Here is a 25,935-nt window from a genome sequence, read left to right on the forward strand (position 1 = left end):
GTAGTTTGTCAGTCACCAGCTGAAGGATTACAGTACACGTCCTCACTTTTCCAGTCTACTTAAAGTTAATACAGTAACACTTAACATAATGACCAGAAACTTGCAACCATGTAAACCTGTTTAGCAGCAGCCTGCCTTGTATGCTGTATTTGTTTTATGTATTACATCTATATATGTTATAAGCTCCATTTTGCAAGGTTTAAATTCTGCTTTAATATAAATAAAATCTTCTTTTCTTTACTGTAATGAAGTACATGGTTTAGAGATATTTAGGAAGAAAATAGCATTTTTAAAAATTTCTCTGTGCATTTCCTCCTTCTGGGGCTCTTTCTTGCTTTCTGCAGATGTACGTTTCTAAATGGTGTCATTTCCCTGCAGCCACAGAACTCCCTTTAGATCTCTTACAGTCAAGTTCTTCTAGTGATGAGTTCTCTTGGTTTTTCTTCATTTCACCTTCATTCTTGAGGGATGTTTTCACTTGCTGTAGAATTCTGGGTCGGCAGGGTTTTCTTTTTTTTTCTTTTTTCTTTTTTTGGTTTCCGTTCAGCACTGTAAAGATGACATACCTTTAATTTCGGCCTTCATTCTTTCTAATGAGAAGTCTACGCTTACCTTTATCATTATTCCTCTGCATATAACGTATCATTTTTCTCTGGCTGCTTTTGAGAGTTTCTCTTTATCTTTGGCTTTTGGCAGTTTGACTGTGTTGTGCCTCGATGGATTTTCTTTGCATGTATCCAGCTTGAGGTTTGCAGAGCTGCTTGTGTTTGTAAATTTGTGTTTTCACTAAATTTGGAAAATTTTCAACGTTCTGCTTTTTTCAGGTATTTTCCCTTTGCCATTTCCCTTCTCCTTTCTTTCTTGTATTTCAATTAAATATATGTTAGTCATTTTGATATCATACCTTAGGTCCCTGGGGCTCCATTCGTTCCTATTTCAATCTTCCTTTTTCCTGTTTTTCTTGTTTTTTGGTGGGACAACCTGAATCTATCTTCACTAACTTGTTAAGCCCTTTCACTAAAATTTTATTAATGATATTGTATTTTTCAGTTTCATTGGGATATTTAATTTTCTATAATTTTTGCCATTTCTTTATACAGATGCTTTTTCTTTTCTGAGATTTCCTGTTCGTTTATTCATCATGAACATATTTTTATTTACCCATTATTGAACATGTTCATATTAGCTACTTTAAAATCATTGTGTGATATATCTAACATCTGTGTAATCTTGAGTTTGGTCTCCATCAATTGCCTTCTCTCATAAATACGGGAAAATGTTCCTGTCTGATAATTTTGAGTTATATCTTGAACATTTTGAAGGACTCATTGTAGAGAGTCTAAAGTCTGTTATATTTCTTTGAAGAGTATTGCTTTTTTTTAAAGTCTGTCAGACAGTTAATTTGGCTGAGTTAAAACTCCAGGTTCTCCCTCCTCTGTGGTAGATAGCTGCCGAAATCTCTGTTCAGTAATCTTAGCCTTGTCTGGGCTGCTTGGAGTGGGCCACACCGATACATACCTCAGATGTCAGGAAGAGATATAAGCAAAGTTTATACTTGGAATTTGAGGCTTTCCCTCGCTGGCTCTTTCTTTCATTACTTTCCAGCAGCTCTGATCACTCCAAATTCTGCCCTGTGTTCTCCATATAAACTCTGTATTCAGCCAATAAGACTGAGCGTTTCTATCCTATTTTATTTTAAGCATCCTGTATAGTTTATCCTCTGGCTAAAAGCCATATTAAAAAAAAATCAGAAACTCACCTAATTTTATTCCCTTCTTTCAAGTCTAGATCCCACTACTCTAGTTTGGGCCTATTTGTGGTCTTTCTCCAATGCTTTCAGATCTTTTTAATGTTTTTGTCTTGGGTTTACAGTTGTCTGTGTATAGATTGGTATGATGGGAGCTACTTGGCCAGTGGTAGAAGTGGAAACACATAATATTTCTTCTTTAAAAATAGTTTTCTTGAATATATGCTTGTATTTGCATGACTGGGATATTGTGCTGTACTCCAGAGGTTGACACATTGTAACTGACTGCACTTCAATCAAAAAAACAAATAAGTTGTAAAAAATAGCTTTTCCTGTAGGAACTCAGATTTCTTGAGAAGCATTTATTTCAATATCTTTATCATACACAAAAGCATGTAGTATTGTATTCTTTCCCATTCTCCAGATAATGAAGCAGAATGTATACAGTTTTCATGATCCTAAAATGAAAGTGTAGCCATAGAAATAACATTTACGTGCTCCCTTGCTGATTCTCATAAGATCTTGAGGATGCTCTACACATGTTTATTGAAAATGGAAAGACATTGAATGCTCAATTTCTCATGGAAATCAGTAGAAGGCAATTCTACTGTATAGCAGAAGAGCATGGCGTTGGAGTCACATGGACGTCAGATTAGGGTTCTGCCACTTACAGCTGTCTTGACTTTGTACAAATTTAAGTAATTTTAAATTAAAGTTGTAACCTCTCTGAGCCTCCGTTTCCCTATCACTAAATGAGACACCTTTTATAGTTGTAACAAATGACACTCACTATGTACTTAGCACAAGCTCTCACTAAATAGCAGCCACTGTAGTCTTTACCCTCCTGGTCACCATTATCGTAACAGCTGAGCTGAAGTCACAGGACAAGGAGCTGTACTACGGATAATGTATTTCAGTAGCATCTGAAAGGCCTGCAAGGGAATTTTTATTTTGTGCCAGTTTGTGCTTTTCTTACAGTAAAAATAAAAGAGTCTATTTAGATCATTTTCACAGCTTTGCCAAATGGCATCTGTACGCCGTTAACAGTATTATAGGTACATACTGAGCTACACCAGAAATTGACACAACATTGTAAACTGACTATACTTCAATAAAAATATATATATATGCACACACACATAGGTACACACACACGCACACAAAAGTACATACTAAGCTTAATATTGTGTGCAAACACTCGCTACAAAGCAAATTGGGCAGACATTATTTAAGGTTCTGAACCTTTGCTGTATGTTGCAGTTGGTATACCAGGCATAGAGGGGTCCCTTATATTAATTCTGTCTCTCAATTTAGAAGCCTGGAGTACATGAGTGGCTTATGACTTTTATGTCTGAAATATAGCCTTAGTCAGATGGGAATCCATGAGATTTTACATGTACCCTTTCTCTAACCAGAGAATCATACATAACTAAACATAGCGTTGATTATTATTAACTTAGAAAATTGTATGTTGCTAGGAATTTTAAATGTATTTACCTCCAATTTAATATCATATTATTCTTAGATTTTAAGATACAATGGTAATTGTGACCTGCTGTAACTTCCCAAGGTTAGGAATTAGAAGAGTAGAGGAGGCAAATTGCAAGACAGGAACAATATTTTGTATATCAGTAGTAGTCATCAGTGTCTGGCACACAGTACATGGTCAGTTAATCTTTGAGTGAAGGGATCAAAGAGCACCTGAAATTTGATTTAGAGTTTTACATACCATTTTAGAATATACCCCCCATATCTAAGACTCAGTTTTATGGTACCATAGATAGTATGGTGTAAAAATGGGGGAAAATAAAGGACATTGGAGAGGTTCAGTTTGGTCATTTCTGGTCATCTAGGTTCTGAGATCCTTGTGCCTCCCAGGTTTTAAGGGCATAAGTCATACTTACTAACATATCACAAGGCTATTATTTTGGGGGGAAAATAGCCTCTTTATATTGCTATTAAAGTATAAAAAATCAAATGTAAAATAATTTGTCGCTGTTAACGACTGGGAATTAAGTACAAAGCATACAGGTAGCTGTAAAGAACTCCTACAACTCAACAACACAAAAACAAACATCCCAATGAAAAAATGAGCAAAAGGACTTGAGTAAGCACTTCTCTAAAGATACACAGATGGCCAATAAATACATAAAAAGATGCTTAAAATCACTGTGTTGTTAGGGAAATGCAAATCAAAACCACACTGAGATACCACTCCCCACCCAGGGTGACTATTATTAAGCGCATATACCTACGGAGAGAGAGAAAAATGACCAGTGTTGGCAAGGATGTGGAGAAATGGGAACCCGTGTGCTGTGCTGGTGGGAATGTAAAATAGTGGGGCTGCTGTGGGAAGCAGTATGGTGGTTCCCCAAGCAGTCAAACGTAAAAGTACCATGTAATCTGCCAATTCCACTACTAGGCATATACCACAACGAATGAGAAGTAGGGATACAAACAGATACTTACACAACAATGTTTATAGGGCCATTAGTCACAATAGCCAAAAGGTAGAAAACCCCAAGTGTTCATTTGTGAATGAATGGATGAACAAAATGTGGTGTTTCAACCTTGAAAACGAAGAAGTCTTGACATGTGTTACAACATGGATGAATCTTGAAGACATTATGCCATGTGAAATAAGCCAGATACCAAAGAACAAATATTGTATGAGTCTCCGTATTTGACTTACTTAGGTAGTCAAAGTCATAGAAACAGAAGGGAGAATGGTGGTTGCCAGGGGAAGAGGGTGGGGGACAGGGAGTTAAGGTATGGGTCCAGAGTTTCAGTTTCGGAAGATAAAAAGTTCTGAAGATTGATGGTGATGATGGTAGTGCAGCAATGTGAATATGTACTTAATGCCATAGTACTGTACACTTAAAAATTGTTAAAATGATAAATTTTACATTATGTGTATTTTACCACAGAAGAAAAAAACAAAGGAGAGAGGTAGGCAGAAAGTTAGATCAGAGGATCTTGAAGGAAAGCTGAGGTAGGGAAACTAACTAAAGCATTTTCAAGCATCACTTTTTCTTCAAGTTTTGCCTTTGTTTATTCAGGGTTTACAAGGACCACCTGGGAGTACAGGAGACAGGGGGCTTGCAGGAGAACCAGTAAGTCTATCTTTATACTTTTCTAATTGTGCTTTTCTCATAGTGTATATTTACCTTTCTGTTATTAATGCCCTGTTGTACTGTGGTTGATATATTTTTAAAAGCAGCATTTATCATGAGCAACTAATTATAAGAATGAATATTTTGCTGTGGATATAATTTTTAGTGCCTTCCTGGTTTCATGAAGTCATAGTAGGTCCCGTTTGTCTGGAACTGTTAAAACTACACATTTCTATTTTCAACAAAGATGCTTCTGTTTTACTGAATCTCAGAATTTTATTAATGGCTTGCTATTCATGTAATAATTCTTACACTGCTCCCATAACCCCAGCACACACAATCACATTTGTGAGGGCAACTCTATAAAAAAAAAAAAAATACAGAGAAGGCAAATCCTACAACTGATGGGCGAAAATGTTGAAACATGACAGAACTGCTGGTAGGTCAGTAATACAAAAACTTACATCATGATTTCTTAAATGTGACTCAATTATAGAGTTTCCATGGAAAATGAATTGTGACAATGAAATACCTTGTCACACATTCCTTCTCACAATATATTCTTTATTGCCTATGAAGTCATTCTTCTGGCCAAAAGTATCAGATGCAGTGTGCAGTAACATGCTTCTAAGGTTTACAGTACAGTATAGTCTTTCAAACTACTGGGTTGATCTTATCCATCAGTTGACACAAAAGTTTATAGGTGGCCTTTGCATAATTCATTTAGCTAGTAGCAAGTGGGAAATTCTCACAGTCAAAGAGCTGTTGTTTGACACAATATTGTAAAATGACTATCACTCAATAAAAAAGTGTTTAAAAAAAATAAAGAGCATCTCAAAGGTTAAAAAAAAGAGCTATTGTAACCAAACTGTGTTCATGTCTTCCTTTAGATATTAAATCTATGCATAACTTCCAAAGAATAAGATTTGCCTATATATATAATTTTTCTAAATACAGAATCTTAGATGTGGTGTTGATTTTATCAAACTAAATTCTTCTCAGTTTTATCCATTTTGTATCTTTTAACCTACCATCCCAATTCTAATATTTATTTGATAAAAAAAATGAGGCATCTCTAAATATCTTTGTTTCAAAAAGTCTGTAATTCCTTGAAGCCAGAGACCTTTTTTTTCACCTTTGCAATCCTCTTTTCTAGTATAATGTCTACCATATTATATCTACTTAATGCATATTTGTTAAACTGTATTAACCAAAGGTCATATACTCAAAGGTGTAATCATTGAGCAAGTAATATTAGATGAAGTGAAATAGAATTAAAACTAACCTGATCTTAATAGTGAACACATTTAAGTCAAGATAATTATGTCAACAGAACTATGACAACAGCAGAGACAATATCTTAGACTTCATACAAGAAAAGATTTGTAGTATAAATGACTGAGTGGCTTAACAGCACCTAAAATTGACATTCAGGTCAGAAGATCAGTGGGTCTGGTAAATAAAATATGAATCAATTTATAATGGGTATAATGGGCTTTGTTTCATATATTTGAGCTGCCTGGTCAAATCACTGAAAAGAACAGAAGTAACTTAGTAAAATAAAAGACACAGAAGAGATATTGAAACATATTTGTATTCTGAGAATAATTAAATAGGACTGTAGCCAACACCAATTAGAATTGTCCCTTTTTCCCAGACAAGATTCAAAACTGGTTTGCTCATTGCAATGCAAGTGCTGGGATTCGAGTAGTTGACCATTCATTCATTCAGTCAACAAACATTCATTAAGACTCTACACTTGGACTATAGTAGTAAGCATGGAGTTTTCAGTCTAACTATAGAAGTACACATTAATTAAATAATCACAGAGATGTGTGATAATTACAAACTGAGATACATGCTACAAAGTGTAGGAATTCAGTTCCTAGAGAATGTATAACAAAGAAGCTCTCCTAATCTGGGATTAGGGAAACTTCCAGAGGAGGAGCATTTGAGCTGTGATCTGAAGTTACTGAGGCAAATATTGGGAAAAGTTTTTCTAGGGAGAAGTCATGAGCTTGGGGAAAGCCCTACATATTTATCTGAAGATCTGAAAGAAGGCCATCATCTCTCTGGCACAGAGAGTCAGATGGGAAGGAAGTGCAAGATGAGGATGGAAGGGGAAGCAGGAGACAGACACATGTAGCCCTATTCCGAAGGATTTGTATTTTAATCCTAAGAATAAAGGGATGTCATTGAAGGGATAGGGCTACTTTTATGATCATATTATTGTTTTGTAAAGATCACTCAAACCAAATTGGAAGGGACCAAGAATGAATAAGAATGACCTTTTGTAACAATTGAGATAGCAGATAGAACTATTTTTGATTAGCAGAGGGAAAACGTGGATAGATAGAAACTATTCAAAAGGGGATAACATCAACAGGAGATAGGAATCACATTTCACATACAGAATTCCTAAGTTTATGGCTTGAAGAATTAATGAGGTAATGCTATCACTCACTGAAACTGAGAATATCAATAGAAATCTAGGCTGTTGAACAGAAGATTATTATAAGTCGGTTTAACTATGTTGAATTTGAGGTTCCTTTGAGAAATATGAAGAAGGCAGTTGGACACGGAGCTCTGAGCAGAAAAATATCCTGAATTGGAGTCATTGGTCTAGGGAGAGAGTATAGAAGTGAGGAAAGAAAAGAATCCAAGGCTGAGCTTTGAAGAAATTCAACAATGAGTAAGTGTTGGTAGAAGAGGATGAAACTACAGAGAAGACTGAAAGAGGTTAAGAGGAAAACCAGGTGTACAAGTTAGGAGCGCAGCCTTAACCATAGCCTGTCTGAAAATCTTCAAGGGAATCTTAGATTCCTTTGGAAGTATGGAAGCAAAAATATATATCCAGGTCAAACTATACGTATCATTGATATGCTAAAATAAGAGAGAAAATGGAACTTTTAAAATTAAAAGTCTTAATTTAAAAAAGAGTGGGATAAAAAAGAATGGAAGTCAAAAGAAAAAAGAAAGAAAGAAGGTAATAAATAGAAACAGTAAGGAATACGGTAAGCATGAACCCAGCTGTGTCAATAATCACTTAAATGTCAATATTCTCAATGCACCTGTTAAAAAATGAGACTGACAGAGTAGAAAGAAAAACAAGACTCAAGCAGAAAGAAACAAGATTTGTGTGTTTTCTTCAAGGAATCCACTTTTAATATAAAGACACATATATTAAAAAATTAAGGAGTGGACAAAATGGACAAAGATATACTAACACTAACCAAAGGAAAACTGGAGCAGTTATATTAATTTCAGACAAAATAGACTTCAGATCAAGGATAATTATTAGGGATAAAAAGGGATGTATTACATAGTGATAAAGGTATCAGTTCTCCAGGAAGACATAATAATGCTTAATGTATATGCATCTAACAGCAGAGCATCAAATTATATGAGGCCAAAACTGATAGAACTCCAAGGATAAATAGACAACTTTACTATTTCATTTGAAGACTTCAGCATTCATCTGTCAGTAATTGAGGGATCCAGCAAGCAAATAATAAGATTATAGTTGAACTAAACACCATTAGAAAACTGGATCAAATTGACATTTATAAGCTACTTAATCCAATAACAGCATAATATACATTTTTCTCAAGCTCACATAGAATATTCATCAGGATAGATGGACCACATTCTGGGCTATAAAACACACCAAATTTCAAAGAAAATATACCACACAACATATGCTCTCAGTCCATGATGGAATTAAACTAGAAATCAATAATAGAAAATCTCAAAATATTTAGAGATTCAGCAACACACTTCTAAATAACACTGGATCAAAGAATAAGTCTTGAGAGAAATTTTAAAAATATTTTGAATTAAATGGAAAATGGAAATATAACTGACCAAACTTTGTGGTATGAGTAAAAGAAATGTCTAGAGGGGAATTTATAGTACTGAATGCATGTATTAGAAAAAAAGAAAGATCTAAAATCAATAATCTAAGGTTCTACCTTAGGAAACAGAAAGGGAAGGGAAAATTAAATACAAAGTAGGCAGAATAAAATAAATGATAAAAATCACAGCAGAAATATAAATTAAATTAAAAACAGGAAAATAATAGAGAAAAGTCAATGAAACAAAAACCTTGTTCTTTGAAAAGGTCAATAAAATTGGTCAAACCCTAGCCATACTCACCAAGAAAAAAAGAAGATACAAATTACTATTAGAAACGAAATAGGAGGCTTCACTATTAATCCCATGGACATTAAAAAGATAACAAAGGAATACTATGAATAACTCTATGCCCACAAATTTGATAACCTAGATGAAATGGACCAATTCCTTGAAAGACATAATCTACCAAAAGTTATACAAGGAAAAGTTGACAGTCTCAGTAGGTCTATATTGACTAAAGAAATTGTATCAATAATTGATAACATTCCAAAACAGAAAGCACTGGGCCTAGATGGTCTTGCTGGTGAATCCTACCAGGGATTTAAGGAACAAAATCATACCCGTTTTCTACAATCTATTCCAGAAAATAGAAACAGAAGGAACACTTGCTAGCTCATTTTATGAGGCCAGCATTACCCTAATACCAAAACCAGAGAACGCTATTACAAGAAAAGAAAACTACAGACCAGTATCTGTCATGAACATATATTCAACAAAATATTAACAAATCAAATCCTCTAATATATAAAAATAATTATACACCACCACCAACTGGGATATATCCCAGGTATGTAAGGCTGGTTCAGCATTCAAATATCAACAAAAATCCATCACTTCAATAGACTATAAAAGAAGTCATATAAAGTAGATGCAGAAAAATGAATTGACAAAATCCAATACCCATCCATGATTAAAAAAAACTCTCATCAAACACGGAATAAAGGGGAACTTCCTCAGCTTTATGAAGAACATGTATAAAAACCTTACAGCTAATACAGCTACGATTGTACTTATGTTGAGAGGTTAGATGATTTCCCCCTAAGAGGAGGGGAGCAAGGAAAGGATGTCCCTTTTTTGAAATTCCTTTTCAGCATTGTGCTAGAAGTCCTAACCAATGCAGTAGACAAGAGGGAAATGAAAGATTGGGAAAGAAGATGGATAGGAAGATGCAACATTGTTAGGATGTTAGTTCTTTACAACCTGATCTATAGATTTAATGCAATTCCAATCAAAATCATAGGAAGTAACTTTGTGGATATTGACAAACAGATAGTAAAGTTCACATGGAAAGGCAAAAGACCCAGAATAGCCACCATAATATTAAAGAAGAATGAAGTCAGAGGACAGACACCACTAAACTGAAAGATTTACTATAAAGCTGCAGTAATCAAGACACTGTAGTGTCAACAAAAGAACAGACAGATAATGGGAACAAAATAATAAGCTCAGAAATAGAACTCCACAAATACAGCCAACTGATCTTTGACAAAGGAGCAGAAGCAATTCAGTGGCTAGTCTTTTCAACAAATGGTGCTGGAAAAGCTGAACATACACAGGCAAAAAAAAAAAAAAAAGGATTTAGACAAAGACTACATGTTTCACAAAAATTAACTCAAAATGGATCATAGACCTAAATATAAAATTAGTAACTGTGAAACTCTTAGAAGATAACAGAGGAGAACATTTCTGTGACTTTGGATTTGATACAACAAAACAAAAGCATTATCCACAAATGAAAAAATTGGTAGGTAGGACTTTATTAAAATTAAGAAACTTCTGCTCTGTGGCAGGTTAAGAGAATGGTGACGTGCCACATACTGGGAGAAAATATTTGGAAAACATATCTGTTAAAGGACTTGTATCCAAAATATCAAAAGAACTCTTCAAAGTCAACAGTAAGAAAACAGTCCAATTAAAAAGCAGGTAAAAGGTCTGAACAGACACCACACCAGAGAAGACACACAAATGGCAAAGAAGCATATGAAGACACATTCAATATCATATGTTGAAAATTGAGAACTGTGAATTGTAACAATGACATACCTTTATATACCTGTATAAATGGCAAGTTCCCAGTCACTGCTGGTAGAAAGCAACTTTGGGGCACAAATTGGCAGTTTCTTAGAAAGCTAATCATACTCTTACCATGTGATCCAGCAGCCTTGCTCCTTGGTGTTTACTGAAATGAGTGTAAACCTTATGTCTAAACAAAACCTAGACATGAATGTTTATAGCAGCTTTATCCATGGTTGCTAAAAATTGGAAGTCACCAATATGTCCTTCAAAAGGTGAAGAGGTAAACAAACAGTGGTCTATCCACCCAGTGGAATATTATTTTGCAATAAATAGAAATGAGCTATTCGGCCACAAAAAGACATAGAAGACTCTTCAGATACATCCTGCTAAGTGAAAAAGCCAAACTGAAAAGTCTGAATACCATGTGATTCCAACTAGATGATAGCTGGAAAAGTTTGTAAAACTATAGAGACAATAAAGAGGAACAGTGGTTGCCAGGGCTTAGGGGAAGGGAACAAGGGATGAATCAGTGGAGCACAAGGGAATTTTAGGGCAGGGAAACTATTTTGCATGATACTGTAAAGATACATACGTGATATTATGCATTTCTCAGAACTCAGAACCATGCAACTCAGAGTGAACGCTAGTGTAATCTGTGGACTTTAGTTAGTAATAAAGGGTTGATATTGGTCCATCAGTTGTAGCAAAGGCACCACACAAATGTTAAGACGTTAATAGTAGGGGAAATTGGGCACGGGTAGTATATAGGAGCTCTGTACTGTCTGTTCAGTTTTTCTGTAACTCTAAAACCTCTTTAAGAAGTAAAGTCTTTAATTAAAACAAAATATTCTAGTAAGGTCAAGCATAATTCTGTAATATGGTAGTGTATCTATCTTGTGTCCCAATCCAACCTACTAGGAAGCACTGACACACTGCTATAAACATAGGAACCTCAAGGTCACTCTACCAACTATCACTATATTATCTAACATTATTTTAAAATTTTGGCCAGTGTGTTGGGATATGACACACAAATAATCATATAAGGAAATGAAAGCATTGTTATTTAGAGAAAATACAAATAAACCCCAAAGACTTAATTCTAGTTTTTTCAACTACTGAGAGAGAAGGACAATGGCAAGACATATAATAAACACTTTTTTGAAAAATCAGTTTTCCTACATACAAGTAATAAACAGAAAATATAATAGGAGAAAGATCCCACTCAAGATAGAAACAAAACATACTAAATAATTAAGAATAACCTTAATGAGATTTAGATGAGACACATATGAAGAAAATTTCAAAAATTTGCTGAGACCTACAAACTAACTAAACTAGAAAGGAAAAGTATTATCTAAAAAGAAGACTGCTTATTTCTAGATTAATGTATTAGATTTAATCCAACCCCATTCAAAATTTCCATTACCCTGCTGGAAAAACTGGACAGCTACATGTAAAAGAATGAAGTTAGAACATTCTCTAGCACCATATACAGAAATAAACTTAAAATGGATTAAAGACCTAAATGTAAGACCAGATACTATGAAACTTCTAAGGAAAACATGGAACACTCTTTGAAACAAATTACAGCAATATTTTTTGGATCTGTCTCCTAGAGTAATGGAAATCAAAACAAAGATAAACAGATGGGATCTAATTAAACTTAAAAGCTTTTGCACAGCTAAGGATACCATCACCAAAATGAAAGGACAACCTGTGGAGTGGGGGAAAATATTTGTAAACAATGTGACCAGCAGGGAACTAATTTCCAAAATATACAAACAGCTCATACAGCTTAATATCAAAAAAAAAAACCAATAAAAACATGGACAGAGAAATAGACATTTCTCCAAAGAAGATATCCAGACGGCAAACAGGCACATTAAAAGATGCTCAATATCGCTAATTATTAGAGAAATGCAAATAAAAGTACAGTGAGGTATCACCTCATATCAGTCAGAATGGCCATCATTAAAAAGTCTATAAATAATAAATGCTGGAGAGGGTGTGGAGAAAAAGAAACCCTCTTACAGTATTGGTGGGAATGTAAATTGGTGCAGCCACTATGGAGGACAATGTGGAGGTTCCTTAAAAAACTCAAAATAGACTTACAATATGATCCAGCAATCCCACTTCTGGGCTTGTATCCAGAGAAAACTAATTTGAAAAGATCCATGCACCCCAATGTTCATATCTGCACTATTTACAATATCTGAGACCTGGAAGCAACCCAAACACCCATCAGCACACGACTGGATAAAAAAGATGTGGTATATATCTGGAATGAAATATTACTCAGCCACAAAAATAATGAAGTAATGCCATTTGCAGCAACATGGATGGACCTAGAGATTATCATATTAAGTGAAATAAATCAGACAGAGAAAGACAGATATCAAATGAAATCACTCGTATGTGGAAACTAAAAAAAAATGATACAAATGAACTTATTTACAAAACAAAAGTAGAATCACAGACATAGAAAATGAAGTTATGGTTACCAAAGAGGAAAGCAGGGGAAGGGATGGGATAAATTAGGAGTTTGTGATTAACATATAAACACTTCCATATATCAAACAGATAAACAACAAGGACTTATTGTATAGGACAGGGAACTATATTCAATATGTTGTAAAAACCTATAATGGGAAGGAATCTGAAAAAGAATATATATATATATATGTATATATACACACACATACACACACATATACACACATACATACACACACACACACAAATATACATATAAGTGAATCAGTTTGCTGTACACCTGAAACTAATACAACATTGTAAATTAACTATTCTTCAATTAAAAAATTCCCATTACCCATTATAAATTGGGTGTAGTATTTAATTATTCTAAGGATAGCTTATAAGAATAAGCAGGTGAAATAGCTCAATATTTTAAGAAGACGAGGACTAGTGCTACTAGATTCTAAAATAAATAATAAAGATAGAATAATTAATTCCTGTGACATTGATCAAGTCTAGATATACAGATATGTGGAACAGAAAAAATAGCTTTTCAATAACCAATTATATAAAAGAATTTAATATTCGTAAGAACAACATTATACATCAGCAGGGAAGATAAGAATTTAAAATTTGAGATTTTCAGATAACTAATATATATAAAATAGGTAAACAAGTTCATACTGTATAGCACAGGGAAAATATTCAATATCTTGAAGCAACTTATGGTGAAAAAGAATATGAAAATGAATATACATATGTTCATGTATGACTGAAGCATTGTGCTGTACACCAGAAATTGACAGAACATTGTAAACTGACTATACTTCAATAAATATATGTATATATATACAAAAAACAATTTTTAAAAATGATGCTGGAATAATTGAATCACCTTTTCAAATCAGTTCAACAAATACTTGTTGAGTGCCTACTAAATATTAAGGACTGTGCTGGATACTAAGGGGCTTATTATTAAGATGTGAAGAGTTTACAGTTAGTAGAAATATAGGTAACATATTAACAAATCGTTTCAAAATATTAGGATAAATGCTAAAACAGATTAGATTCCAGTCCTAAATGAGCACAAAGAAGATATATTTAGCCCAACCTGTGTTTCCCAGAAGACTTGATTTAAGAAGTGATGATTAATCTGAATCTTAGGTAAATCAGAAGTAGCTAGATGAAGAAGGTAAAAAGAGCGCTCTGGGTGAATAGAGCAGCACAAGGGAAGACATGGAAACATGAAACAGCATGATATTTTCAAAGAAACTGTTGCATTCACTACAGCATAAAGTGAAAGGAAGTGTTGCTACTTGGTTGAAAGTTTGTTTTGATTCTTACCTCATGCTGTACATCAAAACAATGATTTAAACAGATAAATATTTTAAAACCATAAGTAATAAAAGAGTAGGTAAAAGAACTTTTTAATGGGAATGAATATTTTAAACCCAAATGTGACAGGATAAGTCATAAAAGACTGACAGATTTAACTATATGCAAACTGTAACTTCTCCCATCCTGGTTTTTTTAAATGCTAAAAGATTTAAGGAGATACATGAAATGTTAAATGGTTAAAGTGATTACTAGGGGTCATTTTTTACTTTTAGGTATGTCCAAGTGCTCTACAGCGGTCATTTTTAGAGGGAAAAAAGTTTATCTTTAACATTGTATATTAATATTTTTAAAATTAAGTGAGAAACCACAAACTAGACAGACATTAGCAGTAAATAGGATGGATAAAAATTAACCTCCACAACACATAAAGACTCTACAAATTTTTAAAAATGACTCCCAAAATACATGGGAAACTGATATGATCAAGCAACACATCGAATATTAGAGATAACTGATAAACAAATGACAGAAACAATATTCACCCTCACTAGTAGTCAAATATGTGTATATTTTAGGATACTTGTTTGTCCATCAAATTAATGAAGGATTAAAACAATCTGTGTTGGCATGAATTCAGTGAAATAGGTTCTAATTTTTATACATTGTTTGTGGGATGTTAATTATTGCACCCTTTCTGGAAATTGATTTGACTTTATGACCAAATAATGCTACATTTCTGACTCTGTTCCTGGAGGGGAAATGCAGAATACATACAGACTTCTGCACAAATGTGTTTATAATAGGGTAAAATACATTCTAAGGAGATCTATAAATTTTTAAATATTATACATCATACTTAATAAACCCTTAATACCTTTAGTGGCTGTGCTCTTGAGTAAGAACAACATTGTGACAGCTACATACCAAATTTGTAATTCTTTATTCAAATATTTATCTCAACTATTTGGCAGCAGTGCCTGAAGTTTCAGACCTTAATATTTACATAGTCTAACATGCCTTATAATAAATCCTATAAAGCAAACTTTTACTGTAAAGAAAAATTAAAAACAACTTCAATGTCTAGCATTAAGAAAATGATTAGATTATGGTATTGCAGAATGTTAGGTGGAATGGAATACTATGCAGCCCTTGAAAAATTTTGTTATGAAATATTTACAATAACATGGTAAAATATTTTTATTTAGAATGGAATCTGAAACATAAAACAGAAGGATATAAAGTTATTTATAAGTATGCTCCCACGAAAGAACTAGAAGGAAATATGCAAGAATATTTATAGTGTCATCTTTGTATGGTAGAGTTATGGGTGATTTACTTAATCTGTTTTTTTTTATTCTTTCCATACTTTTCAAACATTTAAAAATGAACATTAGTGTACCAACTTGTAAAAACAGTTTGAGATAACCAGCCATACCAAAGATTTTCTCCCCATTAATACTTTTTTTGAAAATGAGGTATTCACAAAATTGTGATGGAGTATAATCTCATAGGAAATTTTAACTTATCTTGTTATTATTTGAATCCAAGAACATGGCTTCTTTGTACTGTCTTTCCAGAAAGAGCAAAAAGTGCAGGCAGCTTCTTTGGATGGCTGGGCACATAGTATTAAATTGTAGTTGATAAATAAGTGTTAATCTATCTAAAATAATTCTAAACTGTTAAATGGTTCTCACCCTGAGACACTTTAGGTTCAACAATTTAATGTTTAGGCAATAAGCAATTATTCAAAGTTTGTTTATTTATCCTATTCAGTATTTCAGGGGAAAAGATTTCCATAAAGGTCACACATGCATTTTATTGCACCTAAGTGATTATTCCATTCATATGGAACAGAGGGATTGCTCAACTGGACTAGCTATTATGATAAAGTATGACATCAAGCAAATGTCAACATTTTTTAAATTTCATTGCTTCTTTAAAAGACCATATAATTTGCTTCTTTCTCAATTCGATTTTGTTTGTCACATATTTTCCAGAAATATTCAGTAGATCTATAATTGTCATACCTATTAAGTAAGATAACTTTGAAAGCTCTTAGCACAGTATTTCATAATTATTAGGTGCTTGATGAATGTTTATTCGGTGAATGAGTGAATTAGGGAATGAAAGAATGAAAGGCACTGTCCTTTCTTTCCTTTCCTTTTGAATCCAATCTTAATATTATTAACAAAAAGATGAATCAACTAAAAATTTAATTCTGTTTACACAGAGTGAAGTAATACATTGACAAGTGTGTTATGTATTATGTTACATATAATTGTATTCATATGTTAACTGGAATGTAGACTGAAGTTTAATTCTCAGATCTTAAATTTTGTTTTACTGTAGGGACCGCGAGGACTGCAGGGAGATGCTGGACCTCCTGGAGAAATGGGTGCTGAGGTAACGTTTTTGGCGGCTCTTCCTTGTTAGTTCATCAGCACTCAACACTTCTTGTAACACTCCTCTGAGGTAAAGCTGATGTAGTAGGTATACATTTTGAAGAATAATTTTATATTGTCGTATTTCATATTCCGAAAATAAAACCTAAAATTCGATTAAAAGCAGGGATGACTGTTGTATGAACCTAATGTTATACATACAAAGTTCTCTAACAGCTCATTTAAAGGACAGAACAAATAAATAAATAAAACTGTCTCTTCGCTGATTTGGAGTTGACTTGATAGCGCTTCACTCCATTCCAGGATGATACTGAAAAGTGGCTCTTATTCAGGATATATTTTGGAATAATAAGCCATACTTGTTATAATTTATAAAATCCAATTACTCAGTTTCTTTTGTCTGTTAACTTTAGCCCTAAAAAGACATAAATTCTCTCCTTCCTTGGCTTCTGTGAAGCTGTTCTGTCTTGATTCTGCTCTTTACCGTCTGATTAGCCTTTTTCAGTCTTGATGTGACTTGATGTGTTCTTCCTCTTCCTCAGCCTTCAGTCATATTCTCACAGTAACTTGAATTGTAAATATCACTCTGACAGCTCTCGGCTTGACAGCTCCAACTCATGCTTCTCTATTCAGCTCGTTGCTGTTTCCTGTTGTCTTTTATGTGTGCACCTAGATATCCCACAAACATCTCGAATTCAAAATACCTAATCCAAACCCTCGCTTTCTCTCTATTCTTCTTTTTATTCTCATCTCACTGAGATAACCCAAAACTGAGAGTCATCCTGGACTCCGCTTCCTGCTTCATCCTGTCCAATCGGCTGTTTTTTCCCTTTGAATAAACTCCCACCAGTGTCTCAACTCCACTCCCTCCTTTGCATCCCTGTTGCCAGTGCTCAGGTCCTCTACTCATACTCCATGTCTCCTCCAACTGCCATTTGTTCCTTAGCTGCTTGTTGCCAGTTTATCTTTGCCATGTCATGAATTTCTTGTCCTTGAAATGTTTCAGCGGCTCTCACAGCTTTTAATAAAATGCCAGTTTCATGACATGATGAATAATGAATGTCCTGCATTGTCTAACCTCTGCAGACCTGCTCAGCCACATTCCAGTAAAACTTTGCTCCTCCCCTACATACTGCATGTTTGTTGACCAATTTTTAATTCCATGGTATGCCCTGCTTTCTTGCTGTGCACTAGGTATCCAGGGGATACAAGGATGGCTGAGATATGGTCCCTGACTCCTTTGGCAGTTCATAATCTATTCCAGAAAGTAATCATATAAAAGATGATTATATTTCAGTCCAGTGGACCCAGTGATGGAGGTGTTCACAGGGCATTATAGGAGCACAGCCATGGTACTTAACCTTACCTGGCTTAGGGGGAAAATACTTGTCTGTGTTGAGGTGGGGGAAGGCAGTGAGTTTTAAGGAATGAGTATGAGATAACTGTACCAAAAAAAGGGACTAAGGATGAGGCAATTCTAGGAAAAGGATAGTATGAGTAGAAACAGGCAAACATGAGGCAGTATGGATTCTTTGATGCTTAAAGTCAAAACAAGGAGTGACAGATGAAATTACAGAGAAGTGGATAGATCATGACAAGTCTTATATACTCTTAAGAGATTTGAACTTTTTATCTTATGGCTATAGTAAGTCTTTGTAGGGTAGATTCAGGGCAGTGATAAAGTCAGATCTGTATTTTCAGAAGTTAATTTTAGCAGCGCATGGAGGATGTATTTGAGAAAGACAGGAGTGCAGGCATGTATACCTTCTAAAAGGTTGTATTCAACCAGGCAAGAAATGATGCAGGTCTGAACTAAAGTAGTCAACATAAGTAAGAATAGGATGGATTTGAGAAATGTTTCTTTAGAAATTCTGTAGAACCTGCATATTTGTGGAATATAGAAAGTAAAGGGGAAAGAGAAGTCAAAAATTATTTCCAGATTTTTAGGTACAACTGGGTGGGTGGCAGTATCTTTCCCTGAGATCAGAGAAGAATGTTAGGGACATTAAAGTCATAATCTGCTACTGTGCCCAAGGTAGACACTTCACAGGAAGAAACCTTGGCTTTGAATCCACATCTGATTCAAAAGTCAGTGCTGATAACCTGTGCTATACCACATCCTCTGAGCCTAAAGAAAGCTGAGGGAAGTCATACCTCATAACTTGAAGTCTGTTTAACAGAGTAGGAGACAAGAATTCTGTTGTGATAAGAAATAGGGGTTGAGCAGATCAGCTGAGGAAAATATGCTCGTTTAGAATAGTGATTGAGGATAATGGAAGAGGGAAATGACTAAAGATGTAAAAGATCAGATACACCTTACTAAAGGTCAAGGTGAAGCAGGAGACTTTGAATTTGCTTTGTATTAATAATAATGATGATAGAATAGGTAACAATTACAGGAAACTTTCTGTGTTCTTAGCAGTATTTATGTACCTTACATAGTAATGAATTCTCACCACACCCTATGAAGTAAATGCAATCATTCTACAGATGAGGAAACTCAGGCATGAAATAGTTAAGTAACTTGGTCAAGAGCAACAGGTAGGAGTACTGGTAGAGCCCACATTTAAATTTAGGCAAAGCTCTCTCTGCAGCCCGTTCTCTTAGACACTGTGCCTCTCAATATGTAATGATGCCACTATGCCCAAGTGTGTAATTTTTCCATTGATATTCAGCTGAGAATAGAAATGGAGAAGGCAGTTCAGAGGGCTAATCCAAGACTGGCATAAAAAAGAGGTTCCACAGAGATCAGGAGATCAACTATTAGATTTATCCTAAGAATAAAAGAAGCCAAGAGGAGCTGACAGATTGAGTGAACCTAGAGACTAGACGAGTCTAGATGAAAATCAATTTTGATACAGAAGAAGTCCTGAGAGAGTTGGAATTCTCTCCCAAGAGAGAATTTTCATCTTAGGGTAAGATATTAAATTCTTTAATTTCTGAGGCAGAGCAGAAAGTCAGGCAGTCTCATGTCATACTCCTTCTTCTTACATGCTGTACCGCACTGCCTCTTGTAACAGGAAGGAAGTCACAGAGGTAAGCAACAGAAGATTTTAAATAATGTAACTTTTTAAAAATTGCTGAGATGATGGTAAAATGGAAGGAGTATAAGGGAAGAGAACTTTTAGCAAGGCAAGAAGCAGAGGTCGATTTCTTGGTTATAGAAGTAACCTTTAGGAGAACACAAAATAAAAGTTGTTCTGAAAAGTAGACCCCTCTGAGGAAGGGGCTGGGGCTTTTCATTGTCAGCCCATCTGTACTGTTGTGCATGTATAGTTTTTACTTGGGAAAAAAGCAAAGTGAATATGGATTGTGGAAGCTGTGCCAAAATGGAAACCTGAACTTCCACTCATCTAAAATACTGTAACAACATTAGAGGTGGTGTAATCTCTGATAATTATAAGGAAGATTACCACCCAGGGATCAGAACTACTGAGGGATCTCTGACAGGTAGAAAGCAAATGGAACTTTGGGTCAAGATATTGTAGGTTAAAGCTTCAAACTATCCCTCTACTCTGAAATGATGGGGATTATAGGACACATATGTATGTGTTTATAATTGTGTCTGTGTGTATAAATACACATAAGCACACACACACATTGAGTGAGAGAACAGAAGAGAAAGAGAAGAGAAAGAAGGAATGAGGAAGAGGAGGGAAGGGCATGCATAGTTGCTCAAAAACAAGATTTCCAAGAGGAAAAAAAAAAAAACCAATACACCAGCTATTATGGGAGCTCCAAGCTTAAAAATAGCCAGAGGTTGGGAGAAGTTGTATGTTTTCAAAATAAAAGGAACCAAAAGCTTCCCAATTGAACCCACTTGTGAAAAGAGAGTAGAAAAAATGCCACATATACATATATAATTCATGTCTTCTTTGTGTAATTTATTTTATAAAACAGTAAGAGAAAACTGAGTATTTTCCAGGAAGTGTCCTCCAGAGGGATCAATAGAAATGAATGGAATTAAAAAGTAAAAAAACACAGAGAATAGTCAGAGTATGAGGGTAGGAAATCAGAAAAGGAAATGGAAAATCGTTTCTCTTTGACCAAGGAGTAATTGGTGAGAGGAAGGATTAAAAGAAACTGATCTGAAAAGTCCTGATTTCTGGTGATGTTGTTTTGACATTTGAACTGTTAAAAGGTCGCAGAAGCTATCTGGTTTTATGCCATGAAGTTTATAAAGGAGCAGCAAAAATTCTTTCCTGGACATAGATATGTCATCCTTGGGCTGAAAATTACGTTCATCTTCTTATGAGGTGGTTATTGCCTTTATATTGGTGAAGGAATATGTACAAGCAATGTATCAAATTATTCTTTTCTAGGGACCTTCAGGTGTTGAGGGAGAATCTGGTCTTCAAGGCGAGCCAGGTGCAAAGGTAAGCTTCCTAAATAGTAAAGGAGAGGGCCTCTGGACTTTCATCATAGACTCCCCTATGTTTGCCATATTTTGGCAAACATGCACCATCATGGAAGCAGGGGAAGGCCAGCAGATAAAAATGGAAAGTGTTTTCAGATGAGTCATAAAAATATCTGTCAGAAAAAATTTTATTTGTGTGTGTATATTTATATATGGGAGGGAATTAAAATGAAAAAAACAAAATATTGTAAATAAATCTGAAGAAAAAGTAAAAATAGGAAGTGTGTTGGAACCCTTGTCTTCGTGTTACACTCTCCATAACTGCAGTTTTAGTAGAAAAGCGTTTAATCTTTCCCTTTGTTTCTTCAGGGAGATGTTGGACCTGCAGGCAGTGCTGGAGTTGCTGGGGAGCCAGGGATCCGGGTAAGTGCCTACTACAAACCATTTTACTGCACCGGCCCACCTATTTTAGAGTCTCAAGACGTAGCCTAAAGACTTCAAAGACTGCAAAATAAACTTTTCTGATGCATTATAGAAAATGTTTGTCTTTATTTCATAATTTCAAAAGCTGCATGCTAAACCCTGATCACATTGTAATTTAATAGCATTGAGAGTCCTAATCTCACACATCTTTTTCTCAGAATCAGGTATACTCTCCAGGATTCTTGCCAAATGTGTGGAGTCACTGTGACTGTCACTAACGTTAGCTTTAAGAAGAAATTCACAAATACTAGTGATCAACTTGCGTAGTATTTCCTGATCTAACAAGATAGACAAAAGATTGAAATCTAATTTGTGTTTAAAAACAACGAAAAACTAGAGTCATGCAGAGTTAACAAGATTCAAGGAAATAAGCAATGAGATAGCTTACAGGAGTTATTCTAATATAGACAGCCATTAATTTAAACTGTGGTAAGTTTTTTTCCCAAGATAACAGTGCCCAAGATAATTTTAAGAGACGTTTACCGAAAGGTAAAGTTGGGAGATACATTTTGCAACTGATTTCTTTTTCGTTCATTTTCCTTTTTTTTTTTTTTCCAGGAGGGGGTGCAGTGTGAGGTCAGGGTATTGGCAGCGTCAGTAGTGGGAGCACTGGGGCAACTGTGAAGACACACTGACTATTTACTTTCAAACAGTTCAGGTTGGCAAGAGGGCCAGTGCTTCTCGAATAGCTTCATAAAGTGCAGCTCTGCATTTCTGCAAGTTCTGTGTCTAGAAGACGGTTTTCTGATGTACTAGGGCCTTAATAGTTGCATCTCCTCTGTAAGGGAGAAAATACAGACCCTAAAACTCAGGGACACTGGGGTGGGAAGGGATAAATTGGGAGTTCGGGATATGCAGATACTACTATATATAAAATAGATACACAGGTTTCTTTTGTATAGCAAAGGGAACTGTATTCAGTATCTTGTAATAATCAATAATGAGGAAGAATATGAAAATGAATACATGTATATATATGTACGACTGAAACATGATGCTGTACACCAGAAATTGATGACATTGTAAACTGACTATACTTCAATTTTAAAAAATAAATAACAGAAAATACAAGTTGCTCTACAAAAAAAAAATCAGGTACACTGATTTTAACTGAATAAAGGTATATTAATCCATGTAGATTCAGAAGGGCAAGATATTATAATTTTATGGGATTCGGTATTTACAGCCTTTGAACTAAGAACCATAGATACAGCTGTATAAATTTCTAAAGCTACCAAATGAATATGTATTATCTTTAATTATCTAAAAATTATTAATATTCTGGGACCATCTTAATATTTGAATTTACAGCACTATGACTCTTTAAACCATCTTCAGAGTTATGCCAGGCAAATTAAATCGTACTTACACTGTCAAATAATCCTTATAAATAAAGTAGAAGTAGGAATAATGTACATAAACCTGCTACTTCTGTAGTTACCAGGGGTGAAAAAATAAGATAAATGATTTAGCAAAATAATACATTATTCTGTTTCTGCTACCAAATAGGGTGAACCAGGAGCTCCTGGGGAAGAAGGTCTGCAAGGGAAAGATGGATTAAAGGTAAATTACACTTTTAAAGTTATAATTAAGGTAGATGTTTTTGGGAAATCTTTAAAATATTACACAATTTTTTTTTAACACCAACGAAAATGTTCTGATCGTGTGGTGTAATTAGTGCACTGCTTCCCCCTTCTTAAAAATGTTTATTGGGTTACAGGGAGACCCAGGAGGAAAGGGACTTCCTGGAGAGGATGGAGAAAAGGGAGAAATGGGCTTACCCGGGACCGCAGGGCCGGTGGGTAGTCCAGGTCTCGTGGGCCCTCCGGTGAGTACTGCTGGGTTCAGTGCTGAAGAACTCGGTCCTCTACACACACACACACACACACGCACATGCACACATATACACATAGACGTACTCTTGACTCCCCCATATGTGCATTTGGTATTTGAAGGCATGGAACTGTGGCTTGAGTGAGGGACAAGCCAGGGAGTGATTATCAACCTTCCTAACATCCAAGAAAAAAAGACACTTTCCCAGGTGTCACACAAGCTATTGAACGTCTTAGGTTTTTCCCTCTCACTTTATTGAGATGTAATTGACATGATATTGTGTAAGTTTAAGGTGCATGATGTGTTGATCTGATATATGTATGTATTGCTAAATGATTACCGTAATAAGTTTAGTTAACACATCTGTCCCCTCACATAGTTAACCTTTTTGTGTGTGTGATGAGGATTTTTAAGAGTTACTAGCTTAGCAACTTTCAAGGACACAATACAGTATTGTTAACCATAGTCACCATGCCGTACATTAGATCTCCAGAATGTATTCATCTTATAACTGGAAGTTTGTACCCTTTGACCACCATCACCCATTTTCCGCATCTCTCCACCCCTAGCAACCACCAATTTACTCTGTGTTTCTACGAGTTCAGTTTGTTTTTAGATAATACATATTCATGAGATCATATAGTATTTGTCTTTCTCTGACTTATTTCACAAGCATAATGCCTTCAAGGGCCATCCATGTTGTTTCAAATGGTAGAATTTCCTCCTTTTTATGACTGCATAAAATTTCATTGAATATATAAACCATATAAGCATATATATAAAATGACATTTTTTCAAATATTAGTTGGTCACATTTGCATGGCTTTATTTCTGGGCTCTTGATTCTGTTCTCTTGGTCTGTGTGACTGTTTTAATGCCAGTAATGTACAGTTTGGGTTAGTACAGTTTTGAATTAATATAATTTGAAATTAGGAAGTGTGATGCCTCCAGCTCTGTTCTCCTTTCTCAAGATTGTTTTAGCTATTTGGAGTCTTTTATGGTTCCATGAGAATTTTAGGATTGCTTTTTCTATTTCTGTTTAAAATACCATTGGAATCTTAATTGGGATTATATTGAATCTGTAGATGGCTTTGTGTAGCATGGACATTTTAACAATATTAATTTTTCATTTCTGTGAATGTGAAATCTTTTCCCATTTATTTATATTTTCTTCAGTTTCTTTCATCACTGTCTGTAGTTTCCAGTGTACAGATATTTCACCTCCTTGGGTGTTATGTTTATTTCTAAGTATTTTATTGCTTTTGATGACATTGTAAATGGGATGGTTTTCTTTATCTTTTTCAGATAATTTGTCTTACTGTATAGAAATATGACTGGGTTTTGTAGGTTGATTTTGTGTCCTGCAACTTTACTGAAATTATTTATTAATTCTAACAGTTTTGTGGTACATTCTTCAGAGTTTTCTGTATATTAAGATCATGTCATCTGTAAGTAGAGACAGTTTTACTTCTTCGTTTCTGACTTGGGTGCCTTTTATTTCTCTCTCTTGCCCAGTTGCTCAAGCTAGGACTTCGAGTACTGCGTTGATCAGGAGTACTGAGGGTGGACACCCTTGTCATGTTCTTGATCTTAGAGGAAAAGCTTTCAGCCTTTCATTGTTGAGTATGATGTTAGCAGTGAGTTTTCATATATGGCTTTTATTATGTTGAGGTGCATTCCTTCTGTACCCAGTTTGTTGAGAGTTTTTTATCATGAAGGATTTGAATGTTGTCAAAGCTTTTTCTGCATCTGTTGAGATGACCATACGATTTTTTTCTTTAATTCTGTGACTATGGTACATCATATTGACTGGATTGCTGATTTTGAGTCTTCCTTGCATCTCTGGGATAAAGCCCACTTGGTCATGGTATATGGTCCTTATAATATGCTGTTGGATTCAGTTTGCTAATGTTTTGTTGAGAATGTTTGCATCTATATTTGTCAGGAATTTTGGCTTGTTTTCATTTCTTCTAATATCCTATCTGGCTTGATATCAGAGTGATGCTGGCTTTGTAAACAACTTCAGGTGTATTCCTTCTTCAAAAATTGTGGAGAAGTTTGAGAAAGATTAGTGTTAATTCTTCTTTAAGTGTTTGGTGTACTCCGTCAGTGAAACTGCCCCTGGGCTTTTCTTTGTTGAAAGGATTTTCATTACTGATTCGGTCTCCTTCCTCATTATTGTCTATCCAGATTTTCTGTTCCTTCAAGATTCGGTCTTGGTAGGTAGTAGTTTCTTGGAATTTCTCCATTTCT

The 25,935-nt window shown here is 34.8% G+C and overlaps 1 protein-coding gene across 1 annotated transcript in view; it reads left to right on the forward strand.

Annotated features, from left to right (window-relative positions):
• Positions 1–25,935, forward strand: part of COL24A1 (collagen type XXIV alpha 1 chain) — a 397,032-nt gene that overhangs the window by 270,507 nt on the left and 100,590 nt on the right. Inside the window, exons 37-42 of the mRNA XM_072974057.1 lie at positions 4,807–4,860; positions 16,957–17,010; positions 21,332–21,385; positions 21,736–21,789; positions 23,359–23,412; positions 23,570–23,677. Coding sequence (XP_072830158.1) covers positions 4,807–4,860; positions 16,957–17,010; positions 21,332–21,385; positions 21,736–21,789; positions 23,359–23,412; positions 23,570–23,677 — 378 coding nt within the window. The remainder of the gene's footprint in view (positions 1–4,806; positions 4,861–16,956; positions 17,011–21,331; positions 21,386–21,735; positions 21,790–23,358; positions 23,413–23,569; positions 23,678–25,935) is intronic.

This window comes from Vicugna pacos, chromosome 13, assembly GCF_048564905.1.
Source record: "Vicugna pacos chromosome 13, VicPac4, whole genome shotgun sequence".
NCBI classification, from domain to species: Eukaryota; Metazoa; Chordata; class Mammalia; order Artiodactyla; family Camelidae; genus Vicugna; species Vicugna pacos.